This window comes from Dipodomys spectabilis, unplaced genomic scaffold, assembly GCF_019054845.1.
Source record: "Dipodomys spectabilis isolate Male_0828 unplaced genomic scaffold, ASM1905484v1 ptg000018l, whole genome shotgun sequence".
Classification (NCBI taxonomy): domain Eukaryota; kingdom Metazoa; phylum Chordata; class Mammalia; order Rodentia; family Heteromyidae; genus Dipodomys; species Dipodomys spectabilis.
Genome location: NW_024870695.1, coordinates 4,638,635 through 4,657,056, shown reverse-complemented (window position 1 = coordinate 4,657,056; position 18,422 = coordinate 4,638,635). Strand labels below are relative to the sequence as shown.

Below are 18,422 nucleotides of genomic sequence, written 5' to 3'. Positions count from 1 at the left end.
TATGAAGTAGTAGTGTGGTGTAGTTGAGGGATGTTTGAGTGCTCCTTCAAAATCGTCTCTTTTAATGGATTGTACTCCCATAATCCTAGCTCTCCAGAGGCTGAGTTAGGAAGATGAGTTTTGAGGGCCAGCCTAGTCAATATTAAGTGAGAACCTTAAAAGGATTAGAGATACAGCTCAATGGTACCACTCTTGTCTAACACGTGTGAGGCCTAGGTTCCATCTCACAATGTTTATCTTACCTTCCCACCCCACCCACCCTTTTTCCCTCTCCCTTTTCCTCTAGTAGGGCCTTATGCTTGCTGGGTAAGCACAATTCCACTTAAACCATACCTCCAGCCCCCATACTCAATGGTTTCTATTGGATCAACAGAAATAGATGTTTTAGCAAGGAAACATTAAATAAAGGAAAATTAAGCTAATTAGATATATAGAAAATGTTGTAAGTCAGACTGTTATAAGAACTTTTTTTTGGTCAGTTGTGGGGCTTAAACTTGGAGCCTAGGCACTGTCCTAGAGTTCTTTTGCTGAAGGCTAGCACTCTACCACTTTGACACACAGTGTTACTTCTGGTTTTCTGATGATTAATTGGAGATAAGAGTCTCATAGACTTTTTTGCCTGGGCTGGGTTTGAACCTCAATCCTCAACCTCCTGAGTGGCCAAATTACAGGCATGAGCCACCAATGCCTGGCAAGAACTTATTTTGTTTCCATGCTTTTATTATTATAAAGTAGTTGTACAATGCGGTTCCAATTCTTATAATCATGAGTACAATGCTTGTTAGTCAATATCATCCTTTCCTTCTTCCCCTTCTCCACCTCTCCCTCCCTCAAGTTAAATAGTTCATAATGTTGAATATAATGACTACACTTGTTTACCCTCCCTCCCTCACTCCATTTATATGTCCTCCTTCACCCTCCCCCCCAAAAAAAAATGTTTCTGCTTCTTGGTTGTTCAAAGGAGTTATGCATTTGGATTCCTCCCCTAAGTATACCCTTCTCAGTCAGTTTGTGTAAAAGCATTAAGCCCTGTATATGTCTTTATACATAGTTGTATTTTAGATCTAGCTTCCACGTATAAAACATATTTTCTTAGTGTTCTGTATGGATTTTGTTGTTGTTGTTGGTCATGACGCTTGAACTCTGGGCCTGGGCGCTGTCCCTCAGCTCTTCATCTCAAGGTGAGCACTCTACTGCTTGAGCCACAGCACCACTATCGGTTTTTTAGTGGTTTATTGGAGCTAAGAGTCTCAAGGGAGTTTCCTGCCTGGGCTGGCTTTGAACTGTGATCCGTGGATCTCAGCTTTCTGAGTAGCTAGGATTACTGGCATGAGCCTCTGGCACCCTGCTCTGTATGCATTCTTTAAAACAAATGAAGCAAGGTTTTAGATGTCCCTTTGGTTGGTATGTTCTGAGTGTTTTTGTTTTCTATGCCTTTGAATTTTGGTTCCTCTGCTTTATCTTCAACTCTTGATACCGTATTTTCAACATCATTTGTTTTGTTGTCTATGCTTTCCACTGTGCTTTATAATAGGGAGATGGAGCCTTTCATGTTTTCAAGCTTTTTGTTAATGTCCACTCTCATGTCCTTTATTGAGGTTTTCATTGTGTCAAATCAGGGTTTGGGTTCAAAATGGTAAGTTAAATGTAAACACGTGAAGTTATAGTTAAATAATACATAGGGAATGCACAATTATCCTGAGTACAAGAATGTGATAACAGAGGAAAGATTCTGGTGAATTCCTAGAAGATATTCAGGAGATGGGTAACTAGACCAGACAATTCAATGGCTCAGAACATTGTATAGAGAAATTTGTAGTAGAACTGATTCTTCGGCCTGCCTGCCAATTCCTCAAAGAAGGAAGAGTGAAAGGTCATTTTAGAAAGTACTTTATTGCATTAAGTTTTCAAACATAAATAAAAGTAAAAAGAATAATACAAAACACTCCATGGATTCTTCACTCAGTTTTGGTAATAATCGGTAAATGGCCAGCCTGGTTTTCATTTTTATTTTCCCTATCCTCAAACTGGATTATTTTGAAGTAAATCTTGCCATATAATCAGTTTTTCTATACTTGTAGAACAGATGTGAATGCTGCAAATCATAAAACAAAGGAAAAGGTAGACAGGGAGGATGTGTAAAAGATACATACTAATTAATATAAATATAGTTGATGTGTGCTATGCCAAGTTAAAGTAGACAAACTCAAAATTAAAGTTGGGCAAAACATGGATAAGGTAATTTAAGCAAGTTATTTCTCATGGAAGAATTGATATTGTTTCAAGTTAAATAAAAACAAGGGGCTGGGAAGGTAGTTCAGTGGTAGAGTGCTTGCTTTGTATGCATGAGGCCCTGGGTTCAATTGCTCAGCATCACATAAGCAGAAATAGCTGGAAGTGGCATTGTGGCTTAAGTGGTAGAGCTAGCCTTGAGCTGACGAGCTGAGAGACAGCACCCAGGCCCAGAGTTCAGGCCCCAAGACCAACAAAACAACAGCAGCCAAGAAAACAAAAACCAAAACAAAAAAAAAGCTGCAAGATAATTTAGAATTTCAAAAGCATACACTAAAGAACAACTGTCAAAAATGTAAGCTGTTTGGATAATAGGCATACTTATTATAATAAATGCAGATGTTGAAAGTCACAGGTAGCTCTTAACTCAAAAAACTTGTATATATACACTGTATTTATCGCTAGGAGAAACTTTCAATATCAGAGAACTTCTCAGCCCTAAGATGGCATAACCACAACTTGTCAATTATCTGGGCAGCTTTATTTACCTTCCAGTTTAGCACTGAACTCCTTAACTCAAAGGGTAAATTAAGGACCTATTAAGGTGCAGCTCAAAATAGCAGTGAAGATTGTTGAGGACTTACCTAGACTCACTGGCTAAAAGGGTAATAAGATGTCTTCTGATGTACAGAAGACATGCTGAACTGCTGTCCTTCCTGTTCCATGCTGAGTCCTTGCAGAAAACATTAGACACGGGGCTGGGAAGGTGGCTCAGTGGTAGAGTGCTTGCCTTGCATGCATAAGGCCCTGGGTTTGATTCCTCAGCACCAAATAAGCAGAAAAGGCTGGAAGTGGCACTTTGGCTCAAGTGGTAGGGCGCTAGCCTTGAGCAGAACAGCTAAGGGACAATGCTCAGGCCCAGAGTTCAGGCCCATGACCGACAAAAAAAAAAAAGAAAAAACATTAGACACTTGTTTCCTTTTCTGATAAGAAATTGGCCCTTTTCTTCTCCTCCATTCAGCTTGTTTTACTTTGAGCTCTTTTTTTGTTTGATCTTGGAGCACAACCTAATCTTGTACATGTTCTACCAACAGGCCTGGAAAATCTCCAGAGAGGAGTCACATCTCATCAGAACCCTATGAGCCCATTTCTCCACCCCAGGTTCCAGTAGTTCATGAGAAGCAAGACAGCATGCTGCTCCTGTCACAGAGGGGAGTGGAGCCAGCAGAGCAGAGGTGAGAGGGCACATTTGCTCACTGTAGCTCCTGTTCAGGGCCTGGCTCAGTATAAGTTTTCATTACGTCAGTACCATTTTTCTTTTATGGCTTCTGTGTCTGGATGGAACTCTAAAATGATCATTTATTTTTTCTGGTGAATCAACGAAACTGGATTTTAGCAAAAGTAGCATAATATTTATATGTTTGTGAAAATCCATTTATTACAAAGTCCTTCTAGATCTTTATAATTCAACCTTTCTGAGCCTGATAATGGGAGGATTGTTGTTTGACGCCAAGTCTGACAGAAAATTTGAGACCTCTTTAGCCCATAGCTAGGCAGTGTGGCCTTTGCCTGTCATCCCAAGCTATATAGAAAGCTGAGTTTAGGAGGATGATGGTGCCGTACCAGCCCAGCCAGAAGAGTCTGTAAGACTCTTTCTCCACAAAGGGAAGGTAGATGTGGTGGTACATGCTGATGATTACAGAAACAATGGGAAACCTAAAATAGTAGGTTGTGTTTCAAGTACAAAGTCAGACTGTATCCTAAAAAATAAAAACTGAAAAGCAGAGCTAGTGGATTAGTAAGCATTATCATGCTAGCTCGGCATGCAGTGGCCTAAGTACAAACTCTAGTGCTGCCCATAAAAAAGCCCAGATATAGGGCTGGGAAGGTGGCTCAGTGGTAGAGTGCTTGCCCTGCATGCATGAGCCCTGGGTTCAATTCCTCAGCACCACATAAGCGGAAAAAGCTGGAAGTGGTGCTGTGGCTCAAGTGGTAAAGCACTAGCCTTGAGCTGAAGAGCTGAGGGACAATGCCCAGGCCCAGAGTTTTGCCATGACTGGCAAGACAAAACAAAAACAAAAAACCCAGATTTTTTTTTTTTTCTTTTCTTTTTTTCTTTTTTGGTACTGGGGATCGAACCCAGGACGTTGCACTTGCTAGGCAAGCGCTTTGCCACTGAGCTACATCCCAGCCCCAGATTTTTTTTTGGTCAGGGGAGTGTGGGGAATGTCACCCACTTATTCAGCCTACATTTGAGTGCCTATTGTTGTGAATTTTGTGTGTGTGCCAGTGCTGAGGCTTGAACACAGGATTAAGTACTGTCCCTGAGCTTGTTTTCTCAAGGCTAGTGCTCTACCACTTGAGCCATGGTTCCACTTGCAGCTTTTTGGTGGTTAATTGGAAATGCAAGTGTCATCAGTTTGTATGCTTTGGCTGGCTTTGAACTGTGATCCTGAGATCTCAGCTACCTGAGTGGCTAGGATTATACAGGTATGATACACCAGCACACCCGGCTTACATGGTGAACTATTTACAGACCAAACAGCTTTACATATCTAATCACACCTTAACTTCAACCGCTCTCCATCATCAGGCCAAACACTAAATCACTAGTATTGCATTTGTACTTCCTCAAGACCAGGTTTATGCCACTTGTTTCTGGTTTCTTTACCCTTATGCAATTTCATGTTTTCTGAATTCTTTTTCATCCAAAGTCATAATGGTTTTCTTGGTATATAATACCCTTCTCAAAGCTGAGAAGTGACCATTGAAAAAGGGTCAGACAGTAAGAATGAAATGATGTTGCTGTGGGGGAGGGTACCCCCCCCAACACTTTTTTTTTTAGATTTGGTCAGTTTTTTTTTACCAGGTCTGGTCTGTACCTCAATCCTAGTTATTTCCTTATATAGCTAAGCTGACGGACTTGTACAACCACATCTACCTTTATCTATTGAGATGGGGTCTTGTTAACTTTTTTGCACAGGTTGGGCTCTGAACCTAGCCTTTCAAGTAGCTAGGATTAAAGGCGTGAGCCACTGGTGCCCAACTTTAGGCTGCCAGTGCATTTAGCAGTTGTTTGCTGATTATACATATTTATAGGTGATGTACATATTGGTAACTTCAAAAGAAAATTTTATACAAGCTTTTGCAAGCATGTGAATTTTTTGAGGTGGGGGACCCAATTTTATCTCACTTTTCTATCACTGTGGTCTTTCTCAGCAGTAGCAAGTGTTCTTGTGTTTAATTGGTAAGCGATTCCCTATGATCAGATTAGGTTACCAATCAGGTTTAAGCTCTTCCTGTTTTATAAAGCTTTAGTGTACTCAAAAAAGTTATTCTGCAAGTAAAATAGTTGAGTTCATGTAGTAATCATATGTCCAGTTAAGCAGAAGATACCATGATAAAGATGTTTCTACATTTTCCCAGAGATAATGCATTTAAGAATCCATGTTATCAGTGGTGGAAATGTCCTGCCCATACCACGTGAGGTCCTTGAAATCATTTGGTATGTGACAGGACATGGTACACTTCTCATCAGTGGCTAGCAGCTCATCTGCCTGTTTTGAGAATTTTGTATGGCCCATGAATGTTACAAATATCCAAATGGTCTGTGGCAGCAGAAAAAAAGTTCTCCATCCCTACCTCTAAATTATCTCCTATTCTAGTTTTACATTTCACCTTTGAAAACTACAGCATTTGACTATGTCCTAGGTGATGTACTTACTGACTTCTGGTCACATTATTTCTTAAGATTGTAACCACAAACACAGGATGGGGACATAGTTGTTTCTCAATTACTCTGAGTCAATTATCCTTGACAAAATTATATAAAGGGTTAGGAGTACAAAATTATAATAGATTAAACTGTGTTTCTAACAGGAATGATTCTCGCTCACCAGGGAGTATAAGCTACTTGCCTTCATTCTTCACCAAGCTTGAAAGCACATCACCCATGGTTAAATCAAAGAAGCAGGAAATTTTTCGTAAGTTGAACTCCTCTGGTGGAGGTGACCCTGATATGGGTAAGTGGGATTTCTTTCGTGAACCTCAAATAAAACAAACACTAACAATGATACTTCAGTGCTGACTCTCCTGTAATCCTTGAGTCTGAAGCCATATGGGTACAGGGAACCCATCCAAAGTATTTGATTCTAAATTTTCTACCAGTTAAGTTGCTACTGAGGAATTAGGAGCCTGCTCCTTTCAGAACCTTCATTCCTATTTTCTCTGGGAACTAATGTTGGGTCTAAGAGCACACATTTTTCTTTGTGGATCACTTTTGGTCTTAGTTTTATCAATATTTGGGCCATTTCCACATGATTTCTCTTAAAATATTTGAAGACATGCTCTTTATGAATCTTAGAAAAAAAACATTTCATCTGTTCTTCACATCTTTGCTTGCTCTGTGTACCCAATCCTACTAATTCTTCTCTGCCAAAACTTTTTTTGGTCAGTCCTGGGGCTTGAACTCAGGGCCTGGGTACTGTCCCTGAGCTGCTTTTTGCTCAAAGCTTACACTTGAGCCACAGCACCACTTCTAGCTTTTTATGTTTATGTGGTACTAAGGAATCAAACCTAGGGCTTCATGCATGCTAGGTAAGCATTCTACCACTAAGCAACATTCCCAGCTTACCAAACATTTTTAGCTTAGCTTTTTGGCAAATTCTGTGGACTACACAGTATTAGGATCTATCCTAAATCAGTCATTATTTAGTATTCATATGCATCTATAAATTGTCTAAAAATACAGTATTCAGTATGAATAATGATAAGCAAATCTAAATTAGACTTTGCTGTATGCTAGGTACTATTCTAATATTCTGAATATTCATTCAGTCCTTATAGCCTATACACATGTAATTTTGTCCATTATGTAGCTGAGAAACTGATAGGTTTTGTAAATATTAAGTAATGGGGCTATGGATCGAGTCCATTCATTCCAACTCAACTCTGTGCTTCCAGTGATGTATTAACTAGCTTCTAACAGCTCTATACCCACAGCATCCTTTTAGATTGCTGGTAATTATCCAGTAAAGTTACGGCAAAAACTTTGGGCTCATGTGCATGCATTTGCCAGAGCCCCCTCTTACTTTTCTCAGTATGTTCCTTGTACTGGCCACCAGTCTTACTCATCAATTTTATCAACAATAAAGAACCTTGACAGTTCTCCATCTACTATTTCTGTGGCCAACCATCAAGTAGTTTCCCAGTTCCACAAAAGGAACGTACATGTGGTTGGCTGCTGGTGGTTCATGCTTGTAATCAATTCTAGCTACTCAGGAGGTTGAGATATGAGGATAATTGTTCAAAACCTGCCTGGGCAGGAAAATCTGTGAGACTCTTATCTCCAGCTAACCACTAGAAAACCAGAAGTGGTGCTGTGGTCTTGAGTTGAGTGGAAAAGCTCAGGGACAGCACCCAGGCCCTGAGTTGAAGCCCCAATAAAATAATTTAAAAACAAATATACATGTGAACTGCCAGATACTTGTATAGTTGAGTCTTTGCCACTTGTGATGAGTAATGGATGAACCTGAGAGAAGAAAAGATGAACCCAGTATTACTATTTATGAGTTCTCTTCACTCCTAATTCCTTCTATTTTTGAATGCAAACCAACTGTCTCAAAGATAGTTATTTTAGAATTACTAGAATTGTTATCAGAAATAGATACTTCTCCTTGGGGGAAAAAGGAGGGAAAAAATCATTACAGTGATTATTTCTAGTTCAATTGTCACCACCAAGAATATGGTGTCTTTATTTTCATTTTCTATTTGGAGCCTAAAGATGATCTATCAGGGATCAGAGAGCAGCCAGTGGTTAGGAGGTGTTAACATGGCATGTTTTGCAGTGGGAAGGAAATTCCTAACTGGGAAATGGCATGTGTGATTCAAAGAAGCTACTTGTTTCTTCTTGTCCTTAGCAGCACTCATGGAACAACCATTAAGGGGAGTGTTGTACTGATAAATGGTCCCAAAGTATATGTTAAACAAGACCTGACAGTAAAGGTATCTTCACATCTCACAGGAAGTATCAAGAATGGCTTTAGAGCCTAGGATTCGTTGAGGTGGTGTCTTAAACCTTGATCTTTCCAATCTTTTCACAAAGAGCTGGAGTAACAGGCATTACCCTCTCTTCTTGGACCATTTCTTTTGTCTTCTCAGGACTCTTACATTAATCTACATCATTTCATCACCTCTGTAGTTTACATTGTGAGTTTCTATTTGAAGTCCACTTTTCTTCATAAATATCTAAAGTCGAATTTATATTCTACTTCTGCTCCCTCATCAACTCTACTTATCACTTTCCTGACATCCTTTGTGAAGTCTGCCTCCTAAACAGCTCTCAGATATCTAGCTCTTTCCCCTCTTTTATGAGCAACTGCCATACTCTCTCTAAACTAGGAGTCCTCAAATTTCAATATGCAACATTGTCACTGGAGTGCTTATTAAATGTGTGAATTATAAGATCCAGGAATGTAGAAATTTTGCCTTTGCCCCAAGTTATTCAAGTTATTATTTATATGGCCTACTAAATACACACTGAACTTTAAGCTCTGTAAGAAAAAAGAGGCAGCTGGGTGCCAGTGGCTCATGCCTGTAATCCTAGCTACTCAGGAGCCTGAGATCTGAGGATAGAGGTTTAAAGCCAACCCTAGGCAGGAAAGTCTGTGAGACTCTTATCTCCAATAAACCACTCAGAAAACCGAAGTGGCACAGTGGCTCAAGTGGTAGAGTGCTAGCCTTGAGCTGAAGAGCTGAGGAAAGGGTTCAGCCGAGTTCAAGCCCCATGATGACAAAAAAAGAAAAAGGGGGCATATTCTGGGTAACTAGTAGTGAAATTATCATTACCTGATTATTTTTTTTTTATCAGTAAGAAGGTAACTGATTAAATCAGTAATATGTTCAGTAAATATTCATAGAGTATTTTGTCAAGTGAATGCATTATTCTCCCCAAACTACTACTAGGCTGTTACTTCAGGTTTAGTTTATTTATTGCGTTACCTGGACCTTAAGTAGGAAAATTGCTATCCATAGTCATTGTTTTTATACATCTTCCTGGAGATTTTCCCTCTTGCTCTTGTCAGTTTGAAGCTGCTATAAGAAAAGTTATTTTTAGGCACACTCACTCTTCACAGATGGCTGTGATATCCTTTGGTAAAAATCCTCCTGCAGTCTCCTTTGTGGGACATCATTTCTTTGAGCCCCCCACTTCCAACATTCAGACCCTTTTAAAGTTTTTAGCATCAAGTTGGAGGCAATGATGGAAACACTATGTGTCCAAACTCCTTCCCTTTTTGGTTCAAAATACTTTGCTTTAAATGTGGTTCTGAGATTTCTGCTACTTTCATTTAAACTGCAACTACAAATTGTGCAGTTACAGCCTTTTTTTTTTTTTTTTTTGGTCAGTCGTGGGGCTTGAACTTCTCTGGGCTTGTGCACTGTCCCTAAGCTCTTCAGCTTAAGGCGAGCACTCTACCGCTTGAGCCACAGCACCACTTCCAGTTTTCTACTGGTTTATTGGAGATAAGAGTCTCACGGACTTTCCTGCCCTGACTGGCTTTGAACCATGATCCTCAGATCTCAGCCATCTGAATAGCTAGGATTATAGACGTAAGCCACCAGCGCCCGGCAAAATTGTGCAGTTACTAGGCATGAAATGATCAATAAGAATTGTCTTATCTAGAGATAAGACAAGAGAATGCAAGAAAAGCTTCCCATTAGCTATGGTATGGTAGAGAAATCATGTTTTCATACTGTACAGAGGTAGCTTTCCATTGAATCCATGGTTTCTTTTTCACCAAGAGGCCAGGACTTTTCCCTGTCAATGTAGTTCCCTCCCTTTGGTGAGTTACACATATTCTTGTATTTTGTATTTGCCATCTCACCTGATTTTTTTCCCTTTCTCATTCATTAACCGCCCCCCTCCCCCACATGTAACATGAAAAATAAGGGCTGAGATCATGAAAAGGTTAACAGGAATTTTTAAAATCTGTATCAACATACAAGAATGTCTCAATCATTTGTTTAAATACAGCAGCTGCTCAGCCAGGAACTGAGATCTTCAATTTGCCAGCAGTTACTACTTCAGGTAAGATTCAAATTATTTGCTTTTGCTATAGAAAGCAATCTACCAGGTGGGGTGGCTCAGACTTGTAATCCTAGCTACTTGTCTGTGGCAAGAATTTTTCATCCCCAGTGGCAAAGGGAAGCACAAATAGGAGGACTGCTTGCTTGGACACAAAATGAGAACCTATCTTGAAAATAATAAAAAGGCAAAAGGGGGCTAGAGCTGTGGCTCAAGTGGTAGAGTACCTGTCTAACAAGCCAAGTACAAGACCTTGAGTTCAATCCATTAAAAAAAAAAAAGTAGTCAATACAACAAATAAAATTGAGTATTAACTATATACCAAGGAAGTGCTCTTTCATGCACATGAGAGAATAAAGGTAAGTATAGACTGGGATGGTGGCTCATGCCTCTATCAGGAAGCAGAGAGAGGATGACCATATTTCAGAGCCAGCCATCTAAAAGTATCATGCCCTGATTTATCATGGTGGTTGTGATCCACCATGCCCAGCCAAAGGCATGAATGAGATCATAGTCCAGGCCAACTGAGGCAAAAAGACCCTATTGGCAAAATAGCTAAAGGAGAAAGGGCTGGGAGGTTATGGCTCAAGTGAGCCACTATCGTGATTGCATATTAGGTGTGGTCCTGGGTTCAAATCCCAGTACTACCATTAAAATGAGCAACAGAAGTATGGTTTAATGATTCCCTGGGGAGACAGTTTTCCCAGCATCACTTGTGGATGGAGATGGCCTGTGTTGGCTCTCTGGTCTTCTCTGACACTTGCCAGAGGCAGTGCAATTCAGTGGGCCCGAGGGCTAAATATCATCTGATTTCCTATGTCCAGATATACCTTTTAACAAGCAGAAATGCACTACACTCACTATCTCTTCCAGGCTCAGTAAGCTCTAGAAGCCATTCTTTTGCTGATCCTGCCAGTAACCTTGGTCTAGAAGACATTATCAGGAAGGCCCTCATGGGAAACTTTGATGACAAAGTTGAGGATCATGGAGTTGTCATGTCCCAACCTGTAGGAATAGTGTCTGGTAGTGTCAGCACCTCAGTTGTGACCAGCAGTGAGACACGGAGAGATGACGGGGACCCATCACCTCATTCAGGTAATGTTTCTGTTTTAGTGCCTCTGCTGTCTTTCCTGAGATGAGAAAAAAAGATTGATTGCCAAGGTCTTACAATGGTAGATTTCACCTGTCACCTCTGAAGGTTTTATCCCTTCTATAGTTAAAAAACTGCTGTGCCAGTGGCTTACACTTGTAAATCCTATCTACTCCGGAGGCTAAGATAGGAGGATCATGGTTCCAAGCCAGCCCAGGCAGGAAAGTCCCTGAGACTCTAACCTGTAATTGTCAAGAAAAGCCAGAAGTGGAGCTGTGGCCTGAGTTCAACCCTCGAGGCTGGCAACCCCCCTTCCCAATTTTTTTTTAAACTGCTTATATATTACCATAACAGAAATAAGAACATTTTACCCAGAGTGTTGCCTGCCTAGCCTGAGTTTTTTTGTTTGCATCTTGTCTTTACCTGTACATTTTAGTGAAAGTCCAAGTATAGTTTCATAGCTAATAATTAACTTGAAATAAAGACATCAGGACTCAGGGCTGGAAATGTAGCTTAGTCTAGGTAGAGTGCTAGCATTGAGCAAAGACAGGCAAAAAAAGATTAAGAAAACCAGCAGTAGGTCATCAGGAAAGGAGAATAAGGATTAAGGAAAGTGATAAATATTAAGAAGTTAAGATTCATTAAGTCTGTTTACAAAGTCTATGGCTTAATTATAACAATCCTGACCATTTTTGGGGGGGAGAGGGGCAGTCCTGGAGCTTGAATTCATTGTCCCTGAGCTTCCTTTGCTCAAGGCAAGTGCTCTACCACTTGAGCTACAGCGCCACTTCTGTTTTTGTTTTTTTGTTTTGTTTTTGTTTTTGTTTTTTACTGGACATAAGACTCTCAAAGACATTTTTGCCCAGGCTGGCTTTGAACTGTTATCCTCAGATCTCAGCCTTCTGAGTAGCTAGGATTACAGGCATGAGCCACTGGCGCCTAGCTGGTTTTCACCTTTTAAGACCTGATATATCTTGTTCTTAAAATTACTTGTTTTACCTTTCAGTTTTATCTTTAAGCAACAGATTTCACTATTATAGGTTCACTAGCTGGTCTTCTAGTTTTAAATATGTTTAAAGGTTTTAACGTTGACGTGTGTTATGGAATGACAATGATGATACTAATTGTATAGGCTCAGCTGGGGCTGAGGAAAATGTTTGTTCTGGAGTCTAGTCAAGGGCTTCTCCTGAGAACTGAAGAGCCTAGAAATGTGCAGCATGAAGTGGGTGTCTGTTAAGTTTCTCACTGGAGATTCTGCTTTCTTTGAATAGTGTCAGCTCCACTTGCTTCCCTGAAATTGGGGCAGTGGAGAACAAATGTTTAGGCAAGATTTAAGATCTTTGTCAACCTTCCTTATTTCTTCAGCACAGCTGCTGTAAGGCTAGTAAAGAAACTTTGATGTTCCCCAAACTTCATTTCCTTGATCACATTTTTACATGTGTCTATGTGTACCCACACCATTTCTGGGGCTTGGGTGCCGTCCCTGAGCTTTTGTGCTAAAGGCTACCAATCTGCCACTTGAGCTACAGCTTCATTCCTAGTGTTTAATTTGAGGTAAGAGTGTCATGGAATTTCCTGCCTGGTCTGGCTTTGAACTGCAATCCTCAGATATCTCACTCAGCCTACTGAGCAGCTAGGGTTACAGATGTGAGCCACCAGTTCCTGGCCCTTGATCACATGTCCACTTTTGTTTTGGTTACTACAAGTGACAGTTTTGCTGTTTTAAAGTTGAGAACTGAAATGCTAAATCACTAATTTGATATGAATTTCACTTTTAGGAGTTTGCAAACCAAAGTTGATCAATAAGTCAAACAGCAGAAAATCTAAATCTCCTATCCCTGGTCAAGCCTACTTAGGAACGGAGCGACCCTCTTCAGTCTCCTCTGTACATTCAGAAGGGGATTACCACAGGCAGACACCAGGATGGGCCTGGGAAGACCGACCATCTTCAACTGGTGAGGAGTCTGGTCTAAACTGATAGAAAATGCGATTGAAAACAAAGAGAGTTCCTTAAAAAGCAGAAACTTCTATAGTTTGAAAGAACTATTTTCCAATTCTGTTATCATGAATAGTTTCTACTTTCCAAAATAGAAATTCAGGTCATTCTCTCCCCCCGCTCTCCCCCCCCCCCCCCCCCCCCCAATCCTGATTGATCGTGGAGCTTTTACTCTGGGCCTGGGTGAAGTCCTTGAGCTCTTCATCTCAAGGTGAGTGCTCTACCACTTGAACCACAGTACCACTTCTGGTTTTCTGGTGATTAATTGGAGACAAGTCTCCCGGATTTTCCTGCCCAGGCTGGCTTTGAACGGCAATCCTCAGATCTCAGACTCCTGAATAGCTAAGGATTACAGGGTAAGGCACTCGCACCCACCAGTTTTGGAAGTTTTAATACAAGGTCTGATTACCATAAACAGAACAACTAATCCCACCCATGTTCCTTCCTCATTCTGTGTCGAGCTTACTGGGAGCCAATGTTTGCTGTTCACAAAGTGAAAAGTATAGTGCCTGATAAAGGAGTGCTAGTCCTAAAGTGACTCACCTAGCTTTTATAGAAAGAAATACAAAGAAGTCAGAAACAAAATTTTGTTTTTCAAAAGCTATCCTCTGTAGCACTTGTTAATGTCTTCCACTGTGTTTTTGCATTTTTTAAACTGTGAGGATAATTTAAAAAAGGAACTAGGGTATGCTGTGAATTTCAACATTTCAAAGATCTGTATGCTTTCGTGAGGCATTAAATGCACATTATATACCAATCGTCGTGTGCCCTCTCCAACACATAAAAATGACATATATTACACCAGTAAGATTTTAAATTCTCATGCCATGTGTGAAGTAATCATGTACTTTGAAAACTTAGAGTAATCTTAAGACTAATATTGATGCATCTTAAATATCTCTTAGGGAAGGATTTTTTCTTATGCCATTTTATTAAGTAAATTTTATGTATTAAGTCTGGTCTATTTTTAGTTTCTTAAGCTATAGAACTCATTTTGGAAAGCTGTGTCACTTGTTCCTCTAATACTCAAGAAGGGGGGGATTGAGGATCAAGGATAGAGCGTTGAACTTCTCAGACAGAAATGTTTGCAAGACCTTATAAAAAATAAACCATAAGCCATGTTCTGCTGGTTCTTCATACCTGTTCAGACTTAGATGGCTGAGATCTGAGGACTCTGGCTGAAAGTTACCTTGGGTAGAAAAGTCCATGAGATTTCCTATTGCCAATGAACCACCTAAAAGCTTGAAGTAGAGCCATGATTCAGGTGGTAGAGCAACACCCTTTGATGAAAAAGCTAAGGGACAGTGCCTGGGATTGGAACAAAAGTGCCAGCCTAACCAACATAAGGCTCTGAGTTCAAGTCCCAGTTACCACTCCCCCCAAAAAATAAGCTTTGAAGGGAATTTAGAAATTGACAGAAAATAGTAACATTAGTGTTACTATTTTTCCACTTGTGAGTTTTACACTCTGCTCCTTCCCAGTCAGACTTTGTAGGTGAATTGTTCTGCGGCCCATCAGCTGCTGAGGTTGCTGGGTATGTTCCCCACCTCTGAGAACTGTACTTTGGGATTATTCTCAAAGCAGTCAAGGAAGTTGTGGGATTACCCAGAAAGACAACTTATATATAGTTACGTTTCAATTCTCCATGGAAATGTGACAGGTAAAGATTGGAAAGTCCAGCCCTTGTTTGTGTTTTGGCTCAGTAGCCCCTGCTGATACGCTTCCTCATATCAGTCCATGTTATATGGGCTGACTGCCATCTATCACTGATGACACTCACTGGCCTGTTCACTATTGTATGAAGTTACTTTCATGGTGTCACAAGACTTTAAGTAGGATTACCCTGTCATATACATTTTACAGAGGGTAGATTGGATGTAATAGCAAGTATGCTCGTGATGCTGAAAAACCTCATTTTTCTTTTCTCAGGCTCAACTCAGTTTCCATATAACCCTCTGACCATGCGGATGCTCAGCAGCACACCACCAACACCCATCGCATGTAACCCATCGGCTGTAAGTCAAGCAGCTCCCCACCAACAGAACCGGATCTGGGAGCGGGAGCCTGCACCACTCCTCTCTGCACAGTACGAGACTCTGTCAGACAGTGATGATTGAACTTACACAGTGAAGGGACTAGACAGGGTGGGTAGAGAAGGCATGAGGGCAGTTCTAGTGGTTGGTCGGTTTTTAAAATTGCGGGTCAAAAATGTGCCCTCTTGTGATTTGTGCCCAGAGACTTCTCAGAAGAGCCAAGGCATCGATTGATGAAGAAATGACTGAAATTCACTTGGAAAGTCAAATTGGGGGGGGGGGGGGGGGTTGGAGATCCTGCCTCTGATACAGGCAATTCAGTGGATGATAATAGTGGAGGGTTGAAATGTAGAGTTTTTAAAAAGTGGACAATTCATGTTCTTACATCTGTTTGTAAAGAAAAGCATAATGTCTTTAAATTACTCTTCTGTAAATAGATGACCTTTTTGCAGTGTATCCCCTTGCTGTAGTATCTGGTGTACTTACATGCAAATCAGCGTATCAATGTTGGGGGTAATTTTAAAAAAATCTTTTCATCTATCTTTTTTAACCATAGCCTTCTAAACAACCTCATACAGCCTAATTACATAATGTTGGCTGTCACGGGCATTGTACTTTTTATCTGATTTTATTTCCTCTAAATTTAGCTTCCCAGTGATATTTAAAATCTTGTGGGAAATGTTTAGATTTTTAACAGACTGTCATATAAAATCTAGACATTAAGGTCAAAAGGTAATAGCAAGAAAATTCTGCCATTTTGTAAATTTCCAGTGCAGGTTTGGTTTTTTTTTAAGTAACACTGAAAAAATATTGCTGCATGGGTATATTATAGTTTAGTTTTTAAAGTTTTAAAGGCTTTTTTGAGGCATACCTCACTGTTATGCACACTGGTGATTTAACCATGCCCCTTAAGTATTCCTTTTCTTCTGCATCTGATGCAGCCCAATAGAGCTTTTGTTTTGAAATAAATTTGACTACCCTGTCCATAGAGCTACAGTAGATTATTTGTGATTTAAGGCTCTTTGTGTCTCAGGTTTCAAAAGATTAGTTTGGCCTACATAGTTCTTAAGAGTGTAAAAAATGATTTGTGTAGTACCTCAGGCTTTTAGACTAAACTTTATACTGCACCCTGACAAGCCTTAGGGTGAACATGCAGTTCTTTACCATATCTATGCCAGCGCTTACTCTGCTTCCTTAGGACAAGAGATGTAATGTTATTTTACATCAAGGTGCAAATAATTTAAAAATATTGAACTGTAAATTAATTATGGTACTGAAGAGTCAAGAGTTTTATCCTCCACTATTAAGAATTGCTTGCAGATTTTTTTTTTTGCATTTTTTTCATTTTTCATATAACTTAATCATAGCATTTAAGCACCCTCCCACAGCATACAGAAGAATGCCGCTGGTAACTGGAAAGAGGAAGAGATAGAGCTCTCTCAGGACAGTTAGCATTAGCACTTTACAGCATTTTATGAACACCTACGCTTTTAAATGAAAATACAAAAGCAGCACTATGACTGAAACCACTGACTAAAACACCCTCTCTTCTCCTTATTGCCTATATCCCTGTTGTCTAATCTCTATTATGGAGACACAGGCTCAGTACTTTGCACATATTCAACAAGTGACAAAAACAGGCCATAGCCCAGGTTTGTCTGGACTCAAAGCCTTTTCACTTGTCACTTCCATTCTTGAACTCCTAAGGTCCTCAAGATCAAGGAAGTGGTCAGAGCTCCTATTACTTGGAAGGTTGATACCTTTATAATAGTATTCATAAAAGGAATGAAAATCATTACATGTTCTAATAGTTTTCTGCTAAAAGTTTTTCAGGTACTGGCAATATTCTACAACTCATTAATAATTTATACTGCCATTTGATCCTGAGGGTCTTGAGGTATTCAGAGTTGGGTTAGTGTCTAAAATAAGTCTTGATTTATTATTCTTGCAGTTCCACTTCTAGACCCCAGGGTGTGCTGCTGCTACTAACCACTCACACTACCCTAATAACAATGGTTTGTTATCACCTGGAGAAGAGATTGCAAAATGGAGATGAACTCCAATAGCATTTCTTAGTTGAACACAATGAAAGGAGAAATTCTCATATTGCTTACCTAATGAAGCAAACCTGAGATGGGTGGAGGTGCACCTTTTACCATGGCCAGCACAGCACTGAGTGGATGGTGACTTACTGACCTTACCTGCAAACCCAAGGCATAATTCTTTGCAGGCTAAGATTCAGCCTTCTGACTACATCCTTAATGCATGATTTTTTTTTCACAACCAGAACTAAACTAATGTCTTCCAATATTGTTCATAGAAATATTCTGATAGTCAATTTTCCAGTGCATGTTTGTAATTGGACATTTCCTATTGCTTTAATTTGGTATGTTGAGTGCTTCTAATTTGAATACACTTATGCTCTGAAAACTCCAGTGACAGTACAGTTAAAAATTAGACTATTTTAAACAATTCAAACCAATCAGTAAAGGAAATGAGTATTTGTTTCACTACCTTGCTTTTTACAACAGTGCAAATGAACATTAGTAAGAACACCCACATGAAGGGATTGTCATTCTGAAAACTCCTACTGAGTTTTTCCAGCACCGGGACCATGAAAAGAATCATTGTGAAGAATTAAAAATTCTTAAATAAAACTTATAGTGAAAAACCTAACTTTCAGTAACCTTTGCAATTGTAAAAGGTAAAACATTGTCTACGCACAGGTGAGTGAGTGGTTGGCATTAAGACTGGATTACACTGAAACTTACCTCTCTCAGGGTTAGACTTAGTGGTAGAGTACCAGCCAAGCAAGCTGAAACAGAGGCACTGAGTTCAAACCCTGGTACAGAAAGATGGAAAGAAATTTTCATCTGCAGACTATAAACATCTAGTTTAATTTCTAAGGATTTGGGCCGTAGGTTTTTTTACCAAGATTTAAACAAGTCATTTTTCTGTGAGAAATTCAAATATTACGGGAATACACAC

At 39.9% G+C, this 18,422-nt stretch overlaps 1 protein-coding gene across 20 annotated transcripts in view; it reads left to right on the top strand.

Moving 5' to 3' along the window:
* Ncor1 (nuclear receptor corepressor 1) overlaps positions 1–18,110 on the top strand; it is a 172,699-nt gene extending 154,589 nt beyond the window's left edge. For 11 of the 20 annotated variants that reach the window (XM_042671893.1, XM_042671888.1, XM_042672019.1 and 8 more), the window contains 6 exons: positions 3,324–3,467; positions 6,112–6,254; positions 10,265–10,318; positions 11,189–11,410; positions 13,184–13,360; positions 15,331–18,110. In XM_042671893.1, coding sequence (XP_042527827.1) covers positions 3,324–3,467; positions 6,112–6,254; positions 10,265–10,318; positions 11,189–11,410; positions 13,184–13,360; positions 15,331–15,518 — 928 coding nt within the window. In that variant the 3' untranslated portion in view covers positions 15,519–18,110. The remainder of the gene's footprint in view (positions 1–3,323; positions 3,468–6,111; positions 6,255–10,264; positions 10,319–11,188; positions 11,411–13,183; positions 13,361–15,330) is intronic. The other 9 variants (XM_042672047.1, XM_042672027.1, XM_042671898.1 and 6 more) reach the window with 5 other exon arrangements.
* Positions 18,111–18,422: the final 312 nt, after the last annotated feature.